At 36.3% G+C, this 23,040-nt stretch overlaps 1 protein-coding gene across 4 annotated transcripts in view; it reads right to left on the bottom strand.

Moving 5' to 3' along the window:
• Positions 1–23,040, bottom strand: part of BIRC6 (baculoviral IAP repeat containing 6) — a 199,147-nt gene that overhangs the window by 74,827 nt on the left and 101,280 nt on the right. For all 4 annotated transcript variants that reach the window (XM_086631641.1, XM_086631642.1, XM_086631640.1 and 1 more), the window contains exons 46-58: positions 22,311–22,873; positions 19,092–19,267; positions 18,452–18,548; positions 18,067–18,261; positions 15,974–16,174; positions 15,058–15,337; positions 12,765–13,021; positions 11,487–11,595; positions 10,745–10,966; positions 6,908–7,688; positions 5,845–5,988; positions 4,355–4,484; positions 1,837–1,968 (exon numbers count right to left, since the gene is read on the bottom strand). In XM_086631641.1, the coding sequence (XP_086487767.1) occupies positions 1,837–1,968; positions 4,355–4,484; positions 5,845–5,988; positions 6,908–7,688; positions 10,745–10,966; positions 11,487–11,595; positions 12,765–13,021; positions 15,058–15,337; positions 15,974–16,174; positions 18,067–18,261; positions 18,452–18,548; positions 19,092–19,267; positions 22,311–22,873 (3,287 nt within the window). The remainder of the gene's footprint in view (positions 1–1,836; positions 1,969–4,354; positions 4,485–5,844; positions 5,989–6,907; positions 7,689–10,744; positions 10,967–11,486; positions 11,596–12,764; positions 13,022–15,057; positions 15,338–15,973; positions 16,175–18,066; positions 18,262–18,451; positions 18,549–19,091; positions 19,268–22,310; positions 22,874–23,040) is intronic.

The following is a 23,040-nucleotide window of genomic DNA, read 5'->3' as shown; positions in this document are numbered from 1 at the left end:
AGTAAGCACTACATTAAAATTAAAAGGCAGAATAGGTACGTAAAAGCTTACTAAACTTATATAGGAAGACTGCCATGTTTTAGGACATCTTAAGCTGACTTAAGGTACAGCAAAATTATACTACCATCATCTGCCCTTTGACACAGGTGACAGACCAAGTAAAAAAGCCAGCAGGTCAAGATATAAAGACACGTACAACTACTGCCTTATCATTAGCCAAGAGTAGCTGCAAAACTAACAATATCTGCACCTGAAATGCTATAATATGCTCGGGTTTCAGCTGATCAGTCGGAGCAGCTATAATATACAACACATTCTCCAATAATCTCAGCATACTAAACTAGCTTGTGTCAGGAAGATCAGGGTTCCAGATACCAACTCTACTCTCTATTCATTTTACCAATAGGGAACAAGTTAAATACTGACTACAAGTGGCTCTGAGGACACAAAAAAAATTCCCCAGAATATATGAAAAGATAAAAGAAGAAAAGATTTCACAAACGTGTAGTAAAAGCAAATGCAAATGAAATTAGTTTACATTGAAACTGTTTTACTTAACTGGAAAAAGTACAACAAAAAGAAGGAAAAACTTAAATCTGCTCCTTTCTAAATAGGGCATGGGCTATAACAGGTAGTTGACCAGAGATGCAACTGGGATGAGACATGGCTGACTATGCTATGCCCTGTCTTCAGCTTGGATTTTTTTTTTTTTTGATTCCTATTTATTCATGTTTTAACCCTTCACTTTGGCCTAATAATATTTTAGATATTATCAAAACATGTTTAGCCTGTTTAAGTGGCACCTACTTTCCATACTTGATCTTTCCATATCAACAGTAACTAACATCAGCTGTGTTGATTTAAATACATACTAAGATACATGAAACTGCTGCACTATTCAACATTTGAGTTTAGAGCTATGTCTACATCTAAAAACCTGAAATAAAAAGCTTAAGAAATATTGGTGCCAGCAGTCAAAGGAAATCAGCATCTCTTCTTCATGCTTCATGAAGTGTAAATGAAATTGAGGTACTTCAATGAAGGCAGAAAGCTAGATAGGAAAAGAGTAGTTTGAGGTTCATTAATCTCTCTCTCATACACACCAGAACTTCAAACCAAAAGACTAACGGTCTCTACAGCAATCATCTCAACTTCAATCTTCTTGTATCACTGCAAAATTACTATGTTCAATCTACAACTTCCATAGCAGTTTTGGAGAAAACGGGTTTACATGAATGATTTGAGAAGGATCTTCACATTAGTTTATAGAAGGTGAATGCTTTGGAACAAAATCCTGTATTTGTGGTTTCCAAGTGGAGTAATATGGTTTTGTGCCTACATCTCCATCTGACAGTTTTAGCAGATTACAACCAGTTGTTATGCAAAGTATACAGATCCTTTTACTTCCTTTTATTTCCAAAGCATATTGCAGGAGTAGAGGTGATTAAACTCTGATGAACCAGCCACTGAAAAAAAGCAGAGGTAGTAATACCCATACCAGAATAACAGCACACAAATACCAATATATTGCCAGGTAATACAAGCTCCAGATGCATCTCTACAATACCCTGTAAAACGCACTAGCAACAGCATCCACAACATATCACTGACACACACACATTTAGGTACAAATTTGTCAAAGTATATAAACTGCTAGATGCAGCAGTTCTACCAGAAACCAATCCTTGCTGCCTAACAGGCAGTTAGATTAACTGGGTGATACTATTTTTCTAACCACCATTATTAATAAAAAGAATTGTTGGTAGATACTTCCCTCCCTACGCACACTTTTAACATGAGAAAGACCCAGTTTTTAGATGGAAGAAAGAGACATACCAGAAGCAACAACAACACTGTAATTGTCCTGAAATCCATTTTCTGCTTTAACTTTTTCTTTCTCTTCATAGTTCTTTTTTTCTTTATCTTCCTTCTGTTCATTAATTAGCTTAGCTGTAATACTGGGTGTATCTATATAGGGAAAAACACACACACAAAAAAAAAGAGGAAATAAAGACATTTCACAATACCAAGCTGATTTTATTATTATTTCTAGGCTGTTAACAAGAATATTTTCAACTATTTTAGTGTCTTAGAGTTCCATTCCAGGCAGTAATAGTCTTGTAAAGATCCATGAATTAAGGTATTACGATAGTTTTTGTCCCCTCTTCCCTAAAAAATCTGTTTCTCTGACAATTTAAAACTGTAACAGTTTAAAACTATTACCTGACGAGTCAAGTGTATTCATGTTAAAACAGCACTGCAATACACCAAAAATAAGATTAAGAAAAAAAGAAAAACAAACATCAAAACCCCAAAAACCTCAAATCTAAACAAAACACAAAAAACTCCTGCAAAATAACAACAACAACAAAAAATTCCAAAACTTTTTTTTGAAGACACTTGCAGACTTATTTAAATGAATAGTTGTATTTAGGTCTGGGTATCTAGTGTTATATACTAATCCAATTTCAGAACTGGCAAGTATGACTGTTCTTTTGAAACTGGAAGATGCCTAAAGTACATTATACATCCAAAATCTGTGCTGCTTGCTTCAGTGAACATTACATTACTGCAGTTCAACTGTTCTGGTTCAATCATTAGTGTAGATCACAAGTATCAGCAAGCAACTATTAAATTACTGATGACAGGTGACAATGGATCATTTCACACTGGAAGGTAGCACACTAGCACCAAAATGGCCAAATAATTCACTAATTGCTTCTGAGGACTAACTTGTTTCCACCCAGTCAGAGCAGCCTTAAGTTATAAACCCAGACTCAAGACCTAGAATTACCGTCCAGCTACCTTTAATTGCGTATCACCAGTGAGCGAGGTGCTGAAAGAGATATGGTTTGACTGCTTGGAAATAGGTAATGACTTGTGCCTGAGGACACTGGTTATGTCTGTGTTAGACAGCAGTGCAGACCAAAAGAAGATACGGAGTGTGAGACTGCTGATACTTAACATTCGCACACACAAGACAGAGAGACAGACAGATAGAGGAGACTGGGTGTTGGCTTTTTAAAAAATTCTCATTACTACTACTACTACTATTATTATTAAACTTCAGAGTTGCTCTAGTTTGGTCCCATGGACTGAATGCCCATTTATTGCTGGAGAACTCAGAAGTCATTAATAAAATTATTAAGGAAGCTTAAGCAATGGTTTTTTTACTACTCAGGTGATACTCAGATTTGTTTTTCAATTTCTCTGACCAGTCAAGACCAGTAACTTAAGACTAAGGTGAGTGAAATACAGAACAACTGGTACTCATCCTAGACAATCCTATCCGCAGTGATACCGCGCATTTTCTTCCTATGGTGAAGGGATGCCAACAGCAGATTTAACAATGATTTTAGACACCTTCCTCCCCTCTCCTTTTTTTTTTTTCTTTTTTAAAAGACAGAGAAAAAGTATGAAATGAACATGCTTATTGTGACTGACTTTTGCAAAAAGTATGATACAATCAGTTTGAGACATTAACAGCGTAGTTAAAAAGTTAACCCAAGGGACAGACTCTGACACAGGATCTTCAGGACTTCCTATTGTCTCCCTTTCACACCAAACACACAGTTTACTCCTCCTATATTCAAGTCATCTTTACTATGTCCTAACCATAGCCTTCATGGAATGATGTATATACAAGTTATCACAAAGCTTTTAATATAATCAGAGAAATTCCAGTAGATGAGGGATGGAAACATAAGCGAACTTGAACTTTTCCAGAATTAATTCTTCCAATTTGAAATGAGAAGCTGAGGAATAACAATTCTGTAGCAAAAAACCCCAAAGTTATGGTGCTCTACAAAGTCAGCATTTGGTCAATTTCAATTATAGACATTATAGTGTATCACGTCAACACCTTCCCCTCCCCAGTCCCTGTTAGCACTGGCTATCAAGCTGACCACAGCACACCACTAAGGCAGCTATTCAGCACAGTTTATGTCACTGCTCAACAACGGATCCCTACCTCATATGCAGCGACTTGCAAACATCCCACGAGACATTTCAGAACACGTTAATACTAAAAAGCAAGCAAAAAAATCCCAAAACAACCAACCTACCAAAAAACCACCAACTAAAACCAAAAAGCACAACAACAACAAAAAATCCCACCTTCCCCACCTCAGTTTTATAGAAGGAAAAAGTAGCAATTGACCAGAAAAAGTGCATTTGACATGCAACATGTTAAGGCATATGCAAAAGCTTACAACTTAAACCATATATTTGGGAATTACCAATGAACACTGCATATATGCATGTTACACACACTTGTTTCATGCATTTTTTTTGTTTTAGGCTTTTTTTCAAGCTGTAAATTAAAAAAATAAAACATGAACTATTGCAAACTTGCCTGACACACGATCAAGAACCTCTGCTAGAGTTGTTGAGACAGGCAAGTGAAGAGTACGAAATTTGTGTCCAGCTCCATACATTGGATGTTGAATTACATGACTAGTAGCATTAATTCTACCTTTGTACAGCTGAAAGGAAAAAAAAGTCAACATTTAACATTACTTTAACATTCAGAAATAAGTTAAAACACTAAGTTCTTATAAACTCATCTCAGCAAAATAAAGCTAAATCTTTTGTGTGCTAAAAAAGAAAACTGACATATCCTTCAACATTAGAGGTATACAGTAAAAACGCATCAAATTAGGACAAATTTCATTTTTTACCTCAAACGAATTTTAACTCAAAAGCCTAGAAGAGTTTTAGGATCAGATACAGTATGATATTATGTTTGTTCTAAAAAATCCAACTATTTTACACAGCTTTATATGAGAGAAAAATTGAGTGTTTGAGACTTGCAATTATTTATTAAATTAAAAATTCTGAAATTGAATTAGGAAAATCACAATATGCTTGTGGTAGAGAAAGATGCCATTTCTCTGTTGCTCTTACTTGAGGATGTAGTTTCTTCTAGAATAAACATCTACTTTTTGCTTTTATGATGGATAACTAAGTCCCTACTAGTTAAAACATTTCAAATTTTTTACCGTGATATATTTTAGGCTGAGCTCTTTTCACATTTTGTATCTTCTTTGTTTGAAGTAACTTTTTACAGACTTCTCTCCAATGAGAGTGGCACTCTAAAATAAACATACTAAAACTGTATTTGTTCCTCCTTTTCCATTTTATACTAACTGATCCAGTTTCCCTGTCATATATCTCATGTAGTACTTTACTTCTGAGACGCAGTAAGAACAGCAGAAACCAAAGCAGAAAATTATTTTTCCTTGCATGGCAATACCAGATCTTTCTATAATGTGTGTTTTTCCTATATTTCTTTATTCACAGCCTTCAATTAAGAGCACAGCACTTCAGTCATTAATCATAATTCTGTGTTCTGGTGAGCATGTGGAAATATGAACACATACATGTGTTTTATGAATTAATTCAAACATTTGTCACTCAAGAATTTATTCATGGTGTTTTGGCTAATGCTGAAGGATCTCTGTCAATTTTGAAGCATCAAAACTATGACTGCTGCTTAATGAAACTCATAATGAAGAACTGCTGAAGGACTAGAATTTGAATCTATATTTGCTGCTAATGCGTAAGGACACTATTAAAAAGCTTTCCATGAGATAAATTTCAGTTGTCAATTCTTTCAGAAGCAGTGTATTTTGAACAAGGTGGCTTTGTCTTGCAACAGTGCCTTAAATTTTCTTTTAAAATGCTGAGTTACAACTCACCAACACATTCCTTTCCAAAATTCCACAACGTGTACAGTAGTAAAAGCTGCCATCTGACATTTCAAAGTTGAATATACCCAGATTTTTTTATTTTTTAAGGCTAAATTTATTCCATGTTCACCATACAGATTTCAAAAATTCTTACTGGACACGGGGACTGAAGAAACAAAGTCACTTTCTCATCCTCTAGCATCAGCTGCAAAAAAAGCCTCCTAATAAATCCTGAAATATTTCCAGAGGTTGGGAGATTCCCACGCTGAGGTGAGGACTGGAACAATTCACAGAGAACCTGGGAATGCAAAATGACATCAGATTTAAAGTATTTCTATATTTAGGTGTCTAAAATACAGCTCTACACAGCCATAACAGGCAGGGCCGAAGATCTACATTCCAGTTATCATTCAAAGCAGATCAGAAACGAGCACCCCTGAAGAAAATACTAGCGGCAAGTAAAGTTTTCTATTAAAAAAGTTCAAAACACTGACTACAGGGTCAACTTAATTGTAAACACACAGACTACTCAAAAAGATAAAAAATGAAGATAAAGTATTCAGAAAAATAGCTTTCAAATTCCTAAAGCAAAAATTTCCTACTGCATAATGCAGTATTGCTACCAGCCATTAACAGAGAACTGTGCTGAATTTTTTTACTGAAGTCTAGCTGTTTCCAGGGCGTTGTCATTCTTAATGCTGAAAAATCTTTTTAAAAATCCTACTTTTATTCACCTAGGTCTGCAAGGTTAACGAATGTGAGCAAAATAGCTGAATTTGCTCTAGAATGCAAAACGCAAAGCCATATTCTGCAACAGCCTGTGCTTCCCTGGTCACGTATGGTGCAGGGTATACGGCTGTGCAAGCAAATGCACCAGGAAATTTCCTTAAGTTACTAATATAAAATATGTATGAAGCCTGTTTTTCAAATTCCATTTCAGAAGAGTTTAGACCTATCCGATTAAATACAGTATTTGGGATTCTGAATAAAGCTTATTCCTCTAAACCAAGAGGAATACAAATCACACATAGGACTGGATGGCCATGACAAAACAATTTTATACTTTTAAAGTCTGACCAACAAGCTAAGAATTTTAATACAAAACTCTTCCAGCCAATGACAGCTTACCTAACAAAACTAAAGAAAGCTAAAAAAAGTAAAAAATCTTGAAAGTTCGTTGTAATTAAAGAAATTAAAACTTTTTTTTTTTCTCTCACCTGTGCCATAAGTCTCTGGTTATTAGGATGGCAAGAGATACACTGTAAGAAGAAAGCAACTGTTGCATTTTCAATTGCTGTCCGCTGCTGAGTGGTCAACCCTGTTGTTACAGTTGAAGAAAGCAAGCTAGATCTTGCACTGGTCTGTTGTGCCGTCACATTGTGTCCTCCAGAAGTAGCACCAGAATGGCACAACAGAAATAGAAGTGCTGTCCACAATGGATTGACTTCAGAGCCACCCAACCAATCCTTCATCATGTGGCTGTTGCCGACTTCTGTCAAAAACCTGAGAACAGGAGCAACCAGGTCTGCCGTGATAGGCATTTTATTAAAGTGCTGTGGAACATGATGCCTCCTGAGCCTGTCCTGGGTGATATCCATTGATTGTGCAGTGCAGTCAGAGCTAGAAGTATGGTTAAAGCAAAAACTAGCAAGACTTCTTACAAGCAGTGAAGGTAAACCTGAGTCCAATAATTGCTTGATAGCTTCAGGAGACTGGGATGAGGCAGCAAGAGTAGCCAGGTGAGACTCTGTTAGTGCAAGAGGGGCTTGTGCGTTTTTAGAGTCATCTGTTAAAGATGAGCTAAGGTCCTGTTTTTTGCTGTCATCAGTCATGGACAGTCTGTGTTGACACTGCACTGGAGGAGGAGTGATACCCATCCATCCCATGAGTAAGGAAAAGTAATTTGGGTGAATGTGGCACATTGAGCAAAGCAAACTATCAACAGCTTTCTTCAAAACCATGTTGCAGGGAAGAGACATGGACCAGTTAAATAGCGACCTGTAAAAGACAGATAATCATGTCAACACATTTGCCACTCATACTCCCTTTTTCTCACTGGTTCATAAAACATTCTTCCACATTTACGATTAACTATTGCAGAAGCTGCTGTATAACACACTGTGCTGAGCTTGAAAGCCTCTTTTGGATCACAGTATCAGCAGGACATTCACTACCCAAAAGGCATTCTTCAACTGTATGTTTAAATTTCCTTCATGATATGTATTTCAAACAATATAAACCAACTCTTTTGGCATGCTGCAGATGAAAGATTTCACTCTTTTGACAGTTGTCACATAATTCATGCATTTTTGAGCCAACTGCAACCTCTTCGTGCTTTCAACTCTCCAAGTTACAGCTACCAGGATCACACACACACACTCATTTACGTAAAGGTGTCTTAATCCTTTGTAAGAACTGAAAGTATTTTAACATGTTTCCAAATAAAATTTGCTTTATTAGAGTTCTATCAAAGATGCTGCAAAATACTGAAAGCAGCAACAATCTTGTTGGTTGAAAGATGTTACTATCTCTATTCTTACTCAACTTGAACTTCAGACAAGTTAACAATAGAATTATTCCTCAGAGATACTAAAATCCCATGTACCTTTGAACTCACTTCCATCCAAATACTATCTGCTTGAATGCTAATCCAAGGCACATGAATGCAAAAGCTAATTTAGCTCCTATTACTCAGCTTAAATTTCAGAAGTGGTATTTGTAATATAGTGAAATAATTTATTCATACAGACTTGTTCAGAGTAGGTGAAGTATTTAAAAAAAAAAACCCATAGTTTTCTGAACTGCATTCTCAGTACCTTGACACCATACATAAGTTACACCATCTTAACCTTTACATACAGAGGCAAATACACACTTCGTGCCAGTTCAGTATTAGGTTTTTAAGTAAGTTTGGATCTATCATTGTGTATCACATTCCCATTTGAAGACAAGGACTGTTCTTTCCTCTTCTGGATTAAAGTGTTATTCTTTGTTTAGTCTAAGGGACTCTAAGTGTCTAGAACAGAACATGGGTCTAACCAAAAATTAGTTAACTTAGCTTTATCTCCAGTCTAGTGAATGGCTGATAAAAAACTCTCTCCAAGATAAAATATTAAAAAGTTATCTCCGTGACAAAATGACCCAAAACTTTGGGAAGATAGTCACAATTTCCCAAAGGCCACATATATAATAAAGATACACAAACTCTTCTCCAACTATACATTCACACAATCCTTCTGCCAAAGTTTTCTGGTTAAGTTCATGCTCTATGAAAAGTAAGATTCTTTTCCAACTAGATATTAAAAAAAAATAAGGAATAAATTAGTATCGATTGGTCAATGCAGAAATATTTAAATGGAAAATGAGGGTGATGGGAAAGTATATCCAATTAAAAAAAATGAAGTACCACATGAAGGAGAAATTGGGAGTTACAGTTAGAATCAATGGAAATATTTCAAAAGTTATAATACAAAGAGGATGAAGAATATGCATGAGAAGTTATTTTTATTAGAAGAATTATTTACTCATATAAGTTGATTCTTCTATATTTATTAAAAACTTACTTTACAATTTGCTCTAGATGCCAGTTGATATGAATTATAGTTTTATTTGGCAGGAGGTAGAGGAACAAGGCTATATTGCAACACGCGCACTCAAATCAGGTACAAGAGTCTTACTGATATTCCTCCATTTCATCCTGTGATGTGAACAACATACTTTCCTCCAAAAGATAGGAATTTAGTTGTGAAACTCACTTTTATATTAGTATAAATCTATATAGGCTGTTTTAGGGAAGTCTATTTTTATTAGAGTTCTTCCTTTTCAAATGTTAAAATTGCTAAAACGTATCCTGAAAATGCATTTCTGCTAAAATGTATTGCTGAAAGGATTAATAGACCTGCAACTTAAAATCCTTAAATTAGTCCCCAAAATGAAAAAGCTCATTTTGAATTAACAATTATCTCTCTCTCTCTCCCTCTCTCTCCCACACACTGAAGTTTCTTTGGAAAAGGTCTTGCTTGTAGTCACGTATCTAAAGACCATCATGTTGCACTCATGCAAGAACTCCACATACTTGTATCAATAACCATAACTTTGACATTTCCCAGTGTTTGAATGTTTGACTGTGCCTAAAGAAGACAGTAAGGTAGCAGAGAAATATGAACGTTTCCTAAGTGCAACAAAAAAATTTATGTGCTATCGAAGTTTCTTTCATTAACTGGAATTGTATTCAATGGTACAAATGAAAAATTCCTGTACCTAGTAAAGCATCTAACAGCTATATTGCTGTAATATACATGAAATAAAGCTATGCAGCTTCTCTTTTCTGTTTTGTTTAAACAGAAAAAATGGTTAGGCAACATGAATTAGGAATGTTAGCTCATATATTTTCAATCTGGAGTCAATAAAAGTATACATTTGGTGTTTAGGATGAACTTTTCTTTAGAATCTAGCAACATCCAGCAAATTCATAGTTCAAGATTCACTCAAGATTTTGTGCTTTCTTTCTTTCAGATGAGACTGGCTGGAACAAAAGTGGCACCTCCAAAAAAACAATCTCGCCTCCTCTAGCTCTTAGCTATCAGTTATAGATATTGGATACCCTGAGTAATAAAATAATGCTTATATAACAGGATAGTAATGAAGGTAATGATTTATAGGTACTTTGAAAATTACTGCAAACACTCAACAAGAACAGCCTAGAGTTATCCATTAAAAAAACCCCACAAACAAAACCATGTAACAGTTCACCTTTCCCATAAGTGCAACTATACACATGGATTTGCTGTTTTGTTTCAGATTTTTATTTTTAGACACAATTATACTTGGAACATGTGAAGTGCTGGTTTGTGCTTAGAACTACAAAACTACCTGTTTAGATATCTAAGTATTCACTCTATCAGTTAGCTTCAGAGATGACCATTTCCACTACTATTTCACAATGAGCACACTTCCAAGTCATATCGTTTCAGATAGAATTAAGAAGAAAGAATTTCAGAAGAAATTAATTCAGTTATAAAAAAATGTGTGGTGCAAAACTTTGCTATACTTACTCAAAGAGCTCTCTGTCCAGCAACGCTGGTAGATCGTATTCAACGAGCAATTCATAACTATGCCACAAAATTGCTGCCACGCAATGCAAATGGGAAGGAGATGGCATCAAAAGACCATACTCTCTTGTTGAGCTATTTGGACAAATGTAGCTGACCCGGCCACTTTTTTTCATAGCTGCGACTCTTGCGGAATCACTGACCCATTTCAGCAATGCTTGAATTCTGGAAGGCGAGACGATGTAGTACATTATAAAGGACCAAAGAAACACTCAAAATCAAAACAGCTTGCTGTCTTTTTGTAATCTGATTTACACATTTATCTCTTCTTTTGAAGCAAAGTTCAAGAGTGAGCTCCAACTCTTGTTTCCTCAAGACTTAAATCACTAACAAGGAAAAAATTAACCAAAAACACTTATCAACTTGGACAGTGAAATGTAAGCTTGCTTTCTACAGAGAAAGACAACATGTAGGTATCTGAATTCTGAGTATTTGAGAGAAAAGTCAGTTGGACAACGGAAGTTTTATCACATTTATAAGAGCAAAAGAAGAGGGACAGCATTCTCTGCAAAGGATGCACAAAGAGCTAGGAGAGAAAGCTGGAAAGCTTCTTTAGATTTCTGCATTTCACACTATCTCATAACAGTAAGATTACAAAAGGTCTGGTTTTGTGAAGTAATATCAAGCCACTATTTAGCAGACTATTTTTATATATGCTTCCATGTGACAATCTAAATAACATTACCTATCTTTTGTTCCAGGGTCTTGAGTTGTTCCAAGTTGATAAAGAATGTCTATTGTGGAGTCAGAAGAGAGACCATTTAATCTTCCAAACAGTAAAGGGCTATTCAGATCTTGCCACGTTCAAAAAAAAACAAAAAAGGGAGGGGAAATAATAGAAGTACTTACATATGTATTTTTTAAAAGTACTAATGAAATTATTATAGATTGCAATATTAACCTTCAGTTTTGTCATTAACATAAGGATGTAATTCTTATACACACCACTATCTCAAAACCGTGCATTTTGTATGTTCAATGCAACATGCTTACTAAAATGGAAATGCCTTACTACAAAAGGAAAAATCATTGCAACATTCTTACGATACAGGACTTAAAGGTTTAACTAGCAGGATTTTATTCAACATATTCCAAAAAGACACAATCAGTTTTAATAGAGCCGTCAAACATCATGTTCCACAGAAGAAAACATTTGTTTCAGAATGGAAGCTTATTTAACTCCAATTTCCATCAATAGGACTAAGGTTGAATATTTCTTCAGATTATTTCATATTCATCTTCTCCTCACTGTGCTAATCTCCTGCTTTGTAGAAAACTACTCTCTTATTTAACAGCATTAGAGCAAAAGACAGTAAGCTGCACTAAAACATTAACTCATGGCAAAATAAGTCATGGAAGCTATTTTGAAAAGAGTGCTTTCTGTTAGTATCAGCAACTTCATAACAGGGAAAACATTAATTCAGTTTTCTTTCATTTAAAAGCCACAAAACAGCAAAGCAAAGTGGTACAGAATCATAAATGCAAGAAACTCAGCGCATTAACAGAAGAGCTACTGCAAAATTTCACTGTGGGACACAGATTAGCTGTTCAAGTTTCTTGATTATGCACTTTTACCTGTAAATATTTTTAACGTTTACTGCTGTTCAGAATTTATGCAGAGGATTACTGTCCAAATATTGCTGCATTTGTTTTCCTTAACACTACTGATGGATGCTCTTTATTTTGAAACAGCTGGACATACTATCTATAGTAAGACACACTTACAATATATCGCATGTCCTACTCTACCTAACTATATTCTACACAAAAATCAAAATGACCCTGGTTCTACTGCTTTACTGTTATAGAACTACCCACATACAAAACCGTGATACTTAGAAGCATAACAAAGCACAATGGGAAGTTCTAGCAACCCAAATTCAGAATCAGAAAGTAACATGCAATTATAACCTGTTTGTACATTTATATGAGCAACAACTGAAAAGAAAAACACTGCACTCACCTGCAGGATCGCTCCCTGATGCTGAGCAGTTTCTTAGAAGAATGTCAATCAACTTTAGGCCTATTCTGGTGGACTGAAGCCCAATTTTTACAAGCACAGCCTCAATGTTTGGAGAATGCATACCACAGTAAGGTGACATTAGTAAAGCAGCACATGTCTGCAACAGATTAGCAGTGGGTGCTGCAGCACTAGCCATCATTCCTTCTAAATCACTTATGTGAGTGAGGCAGTGGTGTAATAATCTTAACCATCCAATACTGAAAAGGAAAACATAAAGATGAGCTAATGTATAATTTCCTTATTATTTTGTATTTCATCTGTAATCTAACTACCTGTATTAGATTTTATGACAAGTACTGCAGAAAACTGCTGTGACATGATCAGACATCATCGGAGAAAAGCAAATTAAAATGACTGAATTCAAGATCCCAATGTAATACACATTAGTAATGCTGTTGTAATCATTGGTTTAAGATTGTAAGAAGGGTAGGGTTTGTGGCTAGGAAGAGTTAACAGCCTGCAAGTTTTATTACTTAAGTTTCTCAAGATTTCTTGATTTCTATACATATTTCTTCCAATAGGGCCAATCTATCGGTGGGAAGGTGGAGGGGAAGCTATGGGGGAGGGTGTGGTGGGTTTTTTGTTGTTGTTTTTGGTGGTGGTGGCTGTTTTGTTAGAGGGGTTGTTTTTGTTTGTGTGGTTTTTTTTTGTTTTGTTTGGGTTTTTTTACATTAAAAGGAGCTGGCCAAAACATAAATGTGACATGAAACAGCACACTGTCTCACTTAGGCACCACTGGATCTATTCATATTTAAGGTCAAGTTTCTGCAATAGTGGTTGGCATTAAAAGTATACACCTGCACAGCTTCCCTGACATTATAAACCTTTAGGGTCATAGACATCTGCAATAAATTACAGGGAACCTTAGTGAACCTGATTTCAAAAGCAAACCAAAAAATTGCAGAAATTAAAAATGTGTTAGCCACTGCATTTCCCCCATATGCCTCTTATTGTTTAACAATATTGTTCAGTATTCCTTTTAACAATAATTCTTGAGACGTACACCCATTGTAATTGAATCAATTTGGAAATACTTTAACTAAACTTTATTTATAAAAATACACTACAATGCTGTTTAAACTAGCATTATGAACAAGATGGCCATCTAAGCTGCATGTGAAATAGGCATCATTTCACTGCCAGGTTCTAAACTAAACAGGATAACTTGTTTTCACAGCTAACCTTATCTCCCGTAGTTAAAAAATTAATTTTGTGTGACTTGAACTTAACTTTTTCTGAAGTACAAATATAGCAATAGTATAATTTGGCTATGAAAATTTGCTTCACCGCTATTAAAAATCAGAGACGAATTCAATTATACACGTTTTAGAAAATATACACTGGAGAGTATTCATGTTCTCTAAATTTACTTACTCTCTCAATTATTTTCCCAGCAAAAGAAGAAAGGTTTTGAAAACTTTCCCAAACTCTCTTTTCAAATTTATAAAAATTAAGGTTTAAAGATGATATATTTCAAGTTAATGAATTTTTACAATTTAGTAAGATAAATTTCAAAACCAGGAAGTTAACCCATGAAATTAAATTCAAAGCTGGAAAACTTTAACACTTGGGTTTTTTAAATGCTAAAGGGTTTATTTACTTTTGTTTTAAAAACGAGTAAGAAACTCAAGATGTCACCTAACCAAATAAAAGCTTTTGAAAAGAAATCTTGCTGATATGCCAGAATCATAACATTCAGTTCCTATTTCTCAAATGTTTGTGAACAGCAATATTAGAAACGACTTCCACAAAACATCCCATTGTCCTATTTCTATTCCTGCTCCAATACTTATATAACTTCGTTGACTTCAGTAGGGATAAGAAATATGTTGCTGCTTCAGTTTTTTTGACAACTGCCTACCCATTAAAAACACAGAATGCAACTCTAAATGCTTTCCTGTGCTTCGTATTCTTTCTGCAGAGATGAAACATCGCCTTTCATATAAGCGGATTAAGCATGCTACCAAAAAAGTGAGAAGTACTGCTTATATTTGCCTTAAAAAAAAAACAAAAAACAAACAAAAAACAAAACCCACAAAAAACCCACCATGCAAGTTTTTTAAAGATATTTGAAACAGATTCTATAAACGCTAAAATTGAACTACAAAAACAGGTACTCATGAACACAGTTTGCAACTGAAAGATCTGACTCAGAGCAGAAAATATCATTAAAAAAAACCTCAAACCATGTACTGCACAAACATACCCCTGTCCATTGATACTAGAAGCTTACCTTGTTTTAGAGACTTGATCCTCGGAGGGAAGGAATGGATTATTGACGGTTGCCGACGAGGTGTTTCCGAAGGCCGTGAGGCCCAAGAGCTTGATCTGAGAGAGGCCCAGTGTACTGGCATCCCGAGGACGATGGAGACGAAGGCAGACAGCTGAGGCAACTTCAGCTTTTACCAGCTGGATTTTTATGTAGGTGAGACCGCTCGTGATAACAGGAGTTGACAAAGGTAACATATTGACACCATCTGCGCTTATTTCAACAGATACTGATGAAGGGCAAGCTACAGAGTAAGATACGAACATTTAATACTATTTTAAAATCTTTTCTGGTTTGAATTTTAAGTGTTAAACATGTATCCCTGTTAAAGATATAGAACAAGATGATTGAATTGATCTTAGGCAAACATTACTACGTAACTGCAGCTGGAGTATTTGACTTGTGCGACGGTATATGTTGAAATGTGTAAGCATTTTGAGACATGGTGTATATAGTTTAATTCAAAGACTTAAGATGAAGAAAAGTCCTGTCACTGTAAATGCCATAAGTATGCTAGGGAAACCTAGCAGGGCTACAATAATAAGAGCTGAAAATCTCATGCTTTATTCCAACTACCACACAATCCATTTTGCCTGAAGACACTTGACCAATATCACATTCTCAATTGGGAAAGTTTGAGACAAGGTTTTTTGGCATGTTTATTACTGGCACAAGGTACGTACTAAGCTAGAAGAAATGAAGCATAGGTAGGGCCTTCCACTCTCAAGGAAAGTAGAATTAGCAAGCTTTTTAACTTATTTTACAGGCATTCTTCAAATAACCTGTCAGCTTTAGTTTCTCTCATTATACTCTTCGTATCATTTCTAAATCATTCCCTTCAAATTTTTGAACTGGCACCAATGTCAGTGAACCGACTTACTTGCCAGAGAGGCCAGGTGAGGCTGGATGTGGATCTCCTTGAGCAGCACAGCTGCGGGAAGGTGAATCGTGAGGTCACACCAGGCTTCCTCTGGTAAAAATATATATGACCACGCAGCAGACCGAGCTCGTCTGTGGGGAGGAGTAGCCTGCAACAGGACTTCAGCAGGCTGGGCAGTGGGACTGCTTGAGGTGATTGAACCTTCAAAATCAGCACCATTAACATTGCATATTAATGTTTATTAATAATACCCAGATTAATTTACAACCTGAACTGTGGAAAACACTTTTTTTCCTCTCTCACCTGTTTCGGTTTATTGATAACATCTCGTGTAATAATGACAACTGCTGAGATATTTTTCTTTTAGACTATTTTACACAGGCAGTTTACATGTCCACATGCTTATGCACATGCTTGAAAATTTGTTAGGGGACGCTTACTACTAAAACCCTAAACTTTCTATCAAGACTTCATTACAAAACCAAACCAACCCGAAAGGCGCAGGTTGAACAGTATGCTTAGAACTTGAACTTAGCTTATTCACAGTTAACATAATGAAGGCTTTGAAGGTTTAAATATTACTATGAGAACATAAATGACTTCATAACCAAAGCCTGCAAACCTATTTCTTTAAAAAGGTTTGTTTCACATGAAACTTTTTCTTAAAAAAGACACCAGAATAAAAATACCTGACCACAGCAGCTGCTTATTTTTCTAATCTTAGCATGAGTTAAGAATGAAGTAGGAAGATCTAGGCTGTATCTTCTTTAGCAAATAGTACGGTACATCAGGACCAGATTTGTGCTGTTCAAACTACAGGTACTTTGAGGCGTTCTACTTTAAAGTAGCTCTAGCCTGGCCTCAAGACTGAATGCCTAGTAACAGCTGAAGGTGAATTCCTGGACACATTTTGATAGCCTTTCATCTCGAATCAAATTAGTCTCTCAGAGAACACTACATGATGAGAATCGGACTGTAGTACGAGAGGACAACCAGAAGGTTAATTTCAAAAGCACACTCCTGACTTAAAGTAGAAGTAAAATATTAAGTTAGATGCACTCATAGCAGAACACCGAGAACTGCAGCACTTTGCACACTGGGAGATGAGGCACACATGAACTCACCACCATATACGCTTAGGACTTTTACGACTAAAAGTGATCAAGTACCAACATTTGCAGGATTCTTAAATTTACCTTTTAGGAATTTGTGAAGAGCAAGGTAGATGATGTGTAATGGCCCCCTATTCTGCCAAATAAACTTTTTTTTTTTTTTAAATTCATTGGTTTTGACCCATTTAAATTTGAATGACTGGACTGAATGGATTTCTCTCTTGCCCGACAATTCTTTCAGAAGTTTTAAAACTAATCCTTTCTTTAACCCCTCCTGACAGTGAGACAGACTGTATGAATACATTCATGGGCTATGGTAGGCTAGTGGACAGCAACAGAAAACATTAAGATACCAGCAGTGAAAAGGATCCTTTGTAAGATATTAGAGTACATTTCCACCTTAAAACTCATGCATTTTAGTTAACTAGGAGCCACTGTACTGATGCCAAAACAGCACTGCAATTCTAACAAAATTCATGCAGTCAATATTGGAGTAATTATGTGCAGGTGTGAGAGCAGCATCAGCAATATCAGCCCTGTGTTCCAGCTTCTTCTGCTCTGTTCGACACAGCTTGGACTCATTCTGTATCATTCAACTTTGCTATGCTTCAGTAACAGCTCCAGCAAACTTGATGTGCCTTAAGTGAAGTCAATGAGTCTTAGCGTGTCTATAGTTAAATGACAGGCTGGAACTGTGTATCCGCTGACTAAGGGGAGGAGGAAGGGGCCCACCTTTATGCAGGACTGCATCAGACACAGATCACTCCCTTTCTTCCTTTCCCTTATCTACACAAGGTCTTCTTACCTGTGGAGGAGGGGCTAACCTCCTCCGCTCAACATCATCTTGAAACACCAAAAACCCCTCTGTTTAGAAGATTTAATAGTATTGCAACATTTGACACTATAAAATACTTTTTGTTAACTTGATAAAGATTCAAATGACCAGTGGATATTAATGCAAGAGAAAGAAGTATTACTTACCCAAAGGTGCAAAATTGTGAATTCCTTCGGCATTATCAGGCTCAGAAGCTAGCACTCTAGCTTTCAAACTGCTATCTGTTGCTTTGGTGGGGCCAGAATCAAGAAATTTCATAATAGTCGAAACCATACTTCTTGCTGTGTTAACAATAGCTCTTGTGCTCGTTACCATGTTGTTACAAATGAGCTGAACACCACCTGTGTGTAACGTGGGCAGGGGGGAAAAACCAACACTGTTGAGAAGCATGCAATAGATTCTAAGGAAGCAAAGGCCTACTTAGTAAATTTGCTCCTCCAGACACAGATGTGTATTCCTTCTTTAAGTGAGGAAAAAAAAAATCTACAATAAACTTTTTACTTGATGCAGCTAAAGAAAAGACATTCTTACCCATATCATGGAAAGCCTTTAGTGCCTCACTTGTATCCAACACTCGTAAAATGAACCAGAGCAGTGGCTCAGATAACTGACAAGTGGCCAGAGAACCCTAGAAGAAAAACAGCTAAGAAATACATGGTTTCATAGAAAATTAGTATGACAGAAGTACACATCACTGCTCCTAGCCTTCTCTTTTAGTAGGCAAAAATCCCAGAGAGGAAGTGCCACCACAAAACAGCAATACCATGTTCTACATGGTTCACTCCTTATGAAGGAGAATTCTTTGTGGTAAGGAAAAGATCAAACTACTGGGATAAGCAACTGAAAGGGAATAAGAATATTGAACACTTAAAATACCCACTAATATGAACAAAGTAAATGTGTTTCCCACCTGCATATAATAAAATATTCAATCCATCTTCAAGCCTTTAGCCAGTAACATTTACAACAATGTCGAAATATCCTTACAGAAACTCTGTCCCTCTACCATAGCCAAGGAGGGAAGCTTCCTATCTTCAGCAACAAAGTGAGGTTGGAAAAACGTTAACATTTCTTTTACATAGCGTTAGTTTAGTTTTCTGAGCTTATTATAGGTTACAGTATCAACTAACCTATAATTCCCTTGAAGCACAGCAGACCTAAGGGAACTTACCTGTCTTCCCATGTACCCACAGGCCATGTAGGTAAGAATTGGCTGAAGCATCACTTGCACTGTTGTTGCTTTTTTACTAAGCGTTGTCAGGATAGTGAACAACCCATCTCCAACTGATATTGCATCTAAGCCACCATGAAAGTTTTCATGTTTAGTGAGATGTAAGCCACTTGCACCTTAGCGAAACAGAAACAGTTCAAAGGTCAGAAACTGAGACCTAACAAACCATTACATCACATAAGAGAACTCAAGGATATTTAAATTTCTTTTCAGTTAAATGTTCATGTGGATTTTACAAACTAGAAATGGGCCAGTTTTCAGGATCATATGAATTACTATTAGTGCTCCCAGATACGTGCTAACTTCTTTACAGCATAAATAGAAAGACTTGACCCAGGAAGTCGGGGAATTTAAAAACAATTTTAGACAAGACCACAAAAAATAGTGTAATTAGTGAAGGAAACAGAGTAAGAACTACAAGGATTGGAATCACTCCTAGCCAGAAGCAACTAACAAGTATTTAAGATTTTTTTCAAATAATGATAGAAGTGCATTTGTGCAGCCAAAAAACCCCAAACATTTAACATATATATCTCTATCAGCAATACCTCTCCCAGAATTCTCCTTCTCAAGTGTAACAACTCAGGATTTATTCATGAGGATTTACTGAATATCAATATTCAGCAATATTGATTACACATTGGTGAAACTGAGGAGGGAAGGCAAAAGAATAGTCTTTCCAAGTAAGAGATTACCTCTGTAAATACAACATTCTTACAAAGCATAAGACATCAATCTGGAAGAGATTTTATAAGTCATTTTGGATTTGAGTGGGGGGAATCAATGGAATAATCCCATTCCATTTAGTGAAACTGGAGTTATACTAACAAATTGTAATAAAAAATACTGTGTTCAAGTGATCCTTGGAACATGCCTTAGAGAAACATTTTGGCATGAGAATTGACAGCTGTAATACTTTAATCACTTTCAAGCTGTCAAGAAAGAAAATACTGATAAGCACTGGATGCATGGAGACAGACAAAGAAAGAAAAGTCTTAAGACTCAGCCTCTGCATGATCCAGAAAAGTTAAACGGAATGAATGACGGAGCTGAAGCCAGCTAAGGTGGGTTTGCTGTGAAGACTGAGGTGAGGAGAAGGTAGGATAGGAGGGGAATACTGTTACTTGTATGATTTTCATAGTCTGTCAAAGACAAAACATAAAACCCTAATGAAATAAATAGACAAAATGGTCATAAAAGGAAATCCAACAAATGTTTCAACCACATGTGACAAGATAATTACTCAAGGCCATCCTGGTTCCTAACCAGCTGGCTCGCCAGGTGCAGTAAATTAACATTATAAGCACAAATTTTGACACCAGATCTACTACTTATCAGCACACATCTGCAGACATCATCTTGTTTATCTTTCCTGCGCAGCTAACATGCTGCAGTAGCTATTACATGTTTAGTACTTTACACTGATAACTGATTTTAGGATCATATATAACCTTGGCTGCAGTTTTGGAGAAACATTTTGTTCATAGAAACTGTCTGGAGCCAGCTTAATATACTTTTCATGAAGGAACTAAAACCACAAATAGCTGTGTTACACTTCCCAAAATAAACATACAAATTAATTTCAATAACCTAGATTAAAAGACCTTGGGAGGAACAATCCACTGAAGGGATCAGCTGGCCCAGTATCCTGAATTCAATGAAAAACATTTTGAAACACCACTATTGTTCCAAATTGACTTTTTAAAAATGCAAAACAACTGGTGGAAAGAAATCCATGGTTTAGAAAGACATCAAAGTTGAGGAGAAGAATATTTGAATTTCACTCCAAAGAAACACATACTCAGAACAAACCATCATTCCCAGAACAAACTACTCTCAGTGTTCATAGCGTATTCGCAATATGACACCAACAACCCAAAGTAAAAGGAGGAGATGTTCTGGAATTATTTTCAGGAAGGTTCCAATAGTGCTATCCAGGCTTGTCAAATCCTGCCTGCTGTTTAATTTGACTCCTGGAGAGCACTACTTTTTCCTCAATTGCTTTTATGCCAAAATGAACCACTGGTCTAACATTCACGTGCTCTCATCCAAAAAGTAGACTGTTTTCTGGTACTAGCATTGGTTAACAGTTTCACATCTGCTTAAAAGAGACTAACACAGAAAAGGCCAGAGATACTTTCTCCAAAACAAGAGAATCACTTCAAGGAGAACAAGTAATTTTACAACTATTATGCCTGAAATGAAGCACAAGCTCTTTGCCTGTTCTCCTGCAAAATGTTTTTCCAGTTTTGTGTGTGCAGAAACATTCATGGTATTTCAGCCAGTGGTTTAATTTGTGCAAATAAACTCTGTGCTATCATCACAGCTCACAAGCAAGTCACATAAAGATAGTCTCTCTGAGAAAATGCACGTTAGGTACATGTCTGACAAACAGCAACTTTGCTATTCAAAGTATCATCAGCTTCCTCACGTGTTCATAGCAGGAAGATCCCACCCACAAATATATGACTGGAACTCCCAGAACATGATGTTAATGAGACTTCTGGTAAAATAGAAGAATAGAAAAGTTTATCCTGTGCAAGGGCCTCAATTGTAATTTGTCTTTTTCAGGAACAATTTTAAAAAAAAAAACAAAATAATGCAATACACAAAGAACAACAGGTAACATGTCTACGGTACAAACTGAAGACTAATCCTTATCCATGCATAGAGGCATGTAATGGGCACAGACTGAAATACAGGAAATTCCATTTAAACAGAAGAAAAAGGCTTTAAGAATGATTGAATATTGTAACAGATTGTCCAGGGCAGTTGTGGAGTTTCCACCCTTGGGGAATTAAAAACCCAACTGGACAAAGTACTGAGCAACCTACTCTCTGAGGCAGGCTCTGAGTTGACCTTGCTTTGCACAGGAACGTTGGGATAGACAATCTCCAGAGGCCCCTTTCAACACTGACCATTCTGAGATTCAGCAAATTCAAATGTCAAATGCATTCCTGTTTGGTTTTAATTACTGTCTCCCACCTCATGGTAGTTTTTTTTCCACATACCTGTCACCCTTTCAGTTTTTATCAGGGTCTTTTTTCCTGACATTTCTGTGACACATTCTTTCACGTCAACACCAATTTATCAGGTTGCAGAAGTTTTAAGTGTTTCACCACCCCAAATGATCTTCCATTTTATTTACAAAATACCTACCAATAATCATTGCCATAGCACTGCTGTTACACTGGCCAAGCGCAGACAAAATCTGGCTCATAATTTGTTGGTTGGCTAACACCAAGTCTGCCACATACGCAGTTGATCCTTGAGTATTAGGGTTGCTCCCATTGCCATCTTTGCCTCCTGAAACTTTTTCTTCATCAGACACACTGTCTGTAGTACTGCTTGCTACAGGAACACGGGCACTATATTCTCGGTTACTGGAAAGTGGCAGCTGAACTAAAATGTTGACCAGCTTTAGCAAATCAAACATAAGTTGATCCCTTGTCATTTCTCCACAAACTGCTTTGGCATCACCTGGACGGATAATATTGGCAAAAAGCCCTCCAAAACATGCTCGAGCACCCACAGAGCTGTCTGAGCCACTGCGAGACATCACTTTGTCTGAACATGTAATGTAATGATGCACAAGGAAGGTTATAGACTCAATTACTGCAGAAATAGTGCTAACTGATACAACTTCAAAATTCTGTTCCAGAGTAAATTCCAAGAGTTTCACTTGTGCATCTAAGGGTCCCTGGCCCGTCTGGAAAGCACCCCTGAAAGAAAGAAAAAAAACAAAACCAAAAATTCATCGTTCAATATTAAACAAGTTAAACAGATTTGGTTGTTTGTGTTCTTTTTGCCTGATTTTTAAGAATCAAGAAGCACACCACACTTTCAATAACATGTTGAAGCACAATCTGATCCTTCACATGAGTCAAGC

The sequence above is a fragment of the Tauraco erythrolophus genome, chromosome 2, assembly GCF_009769465.1.
Source record: "Tauraco erythrolophus isolate bTauEry1 chromosome 2, bTauEry1.pri, whole genome shotgun sequence".
NCBI lineage: Eukaryota > Metazoa > Chordata > Aves > Musophagiformes > Musophagidae > Tauraco > Tauraco erythrolophus.
The sequence above is the reverse complement of the archived record's forward strand: the minus strand, read 5'-3'. Positions and strand labels throughout refer to the sequence as shown.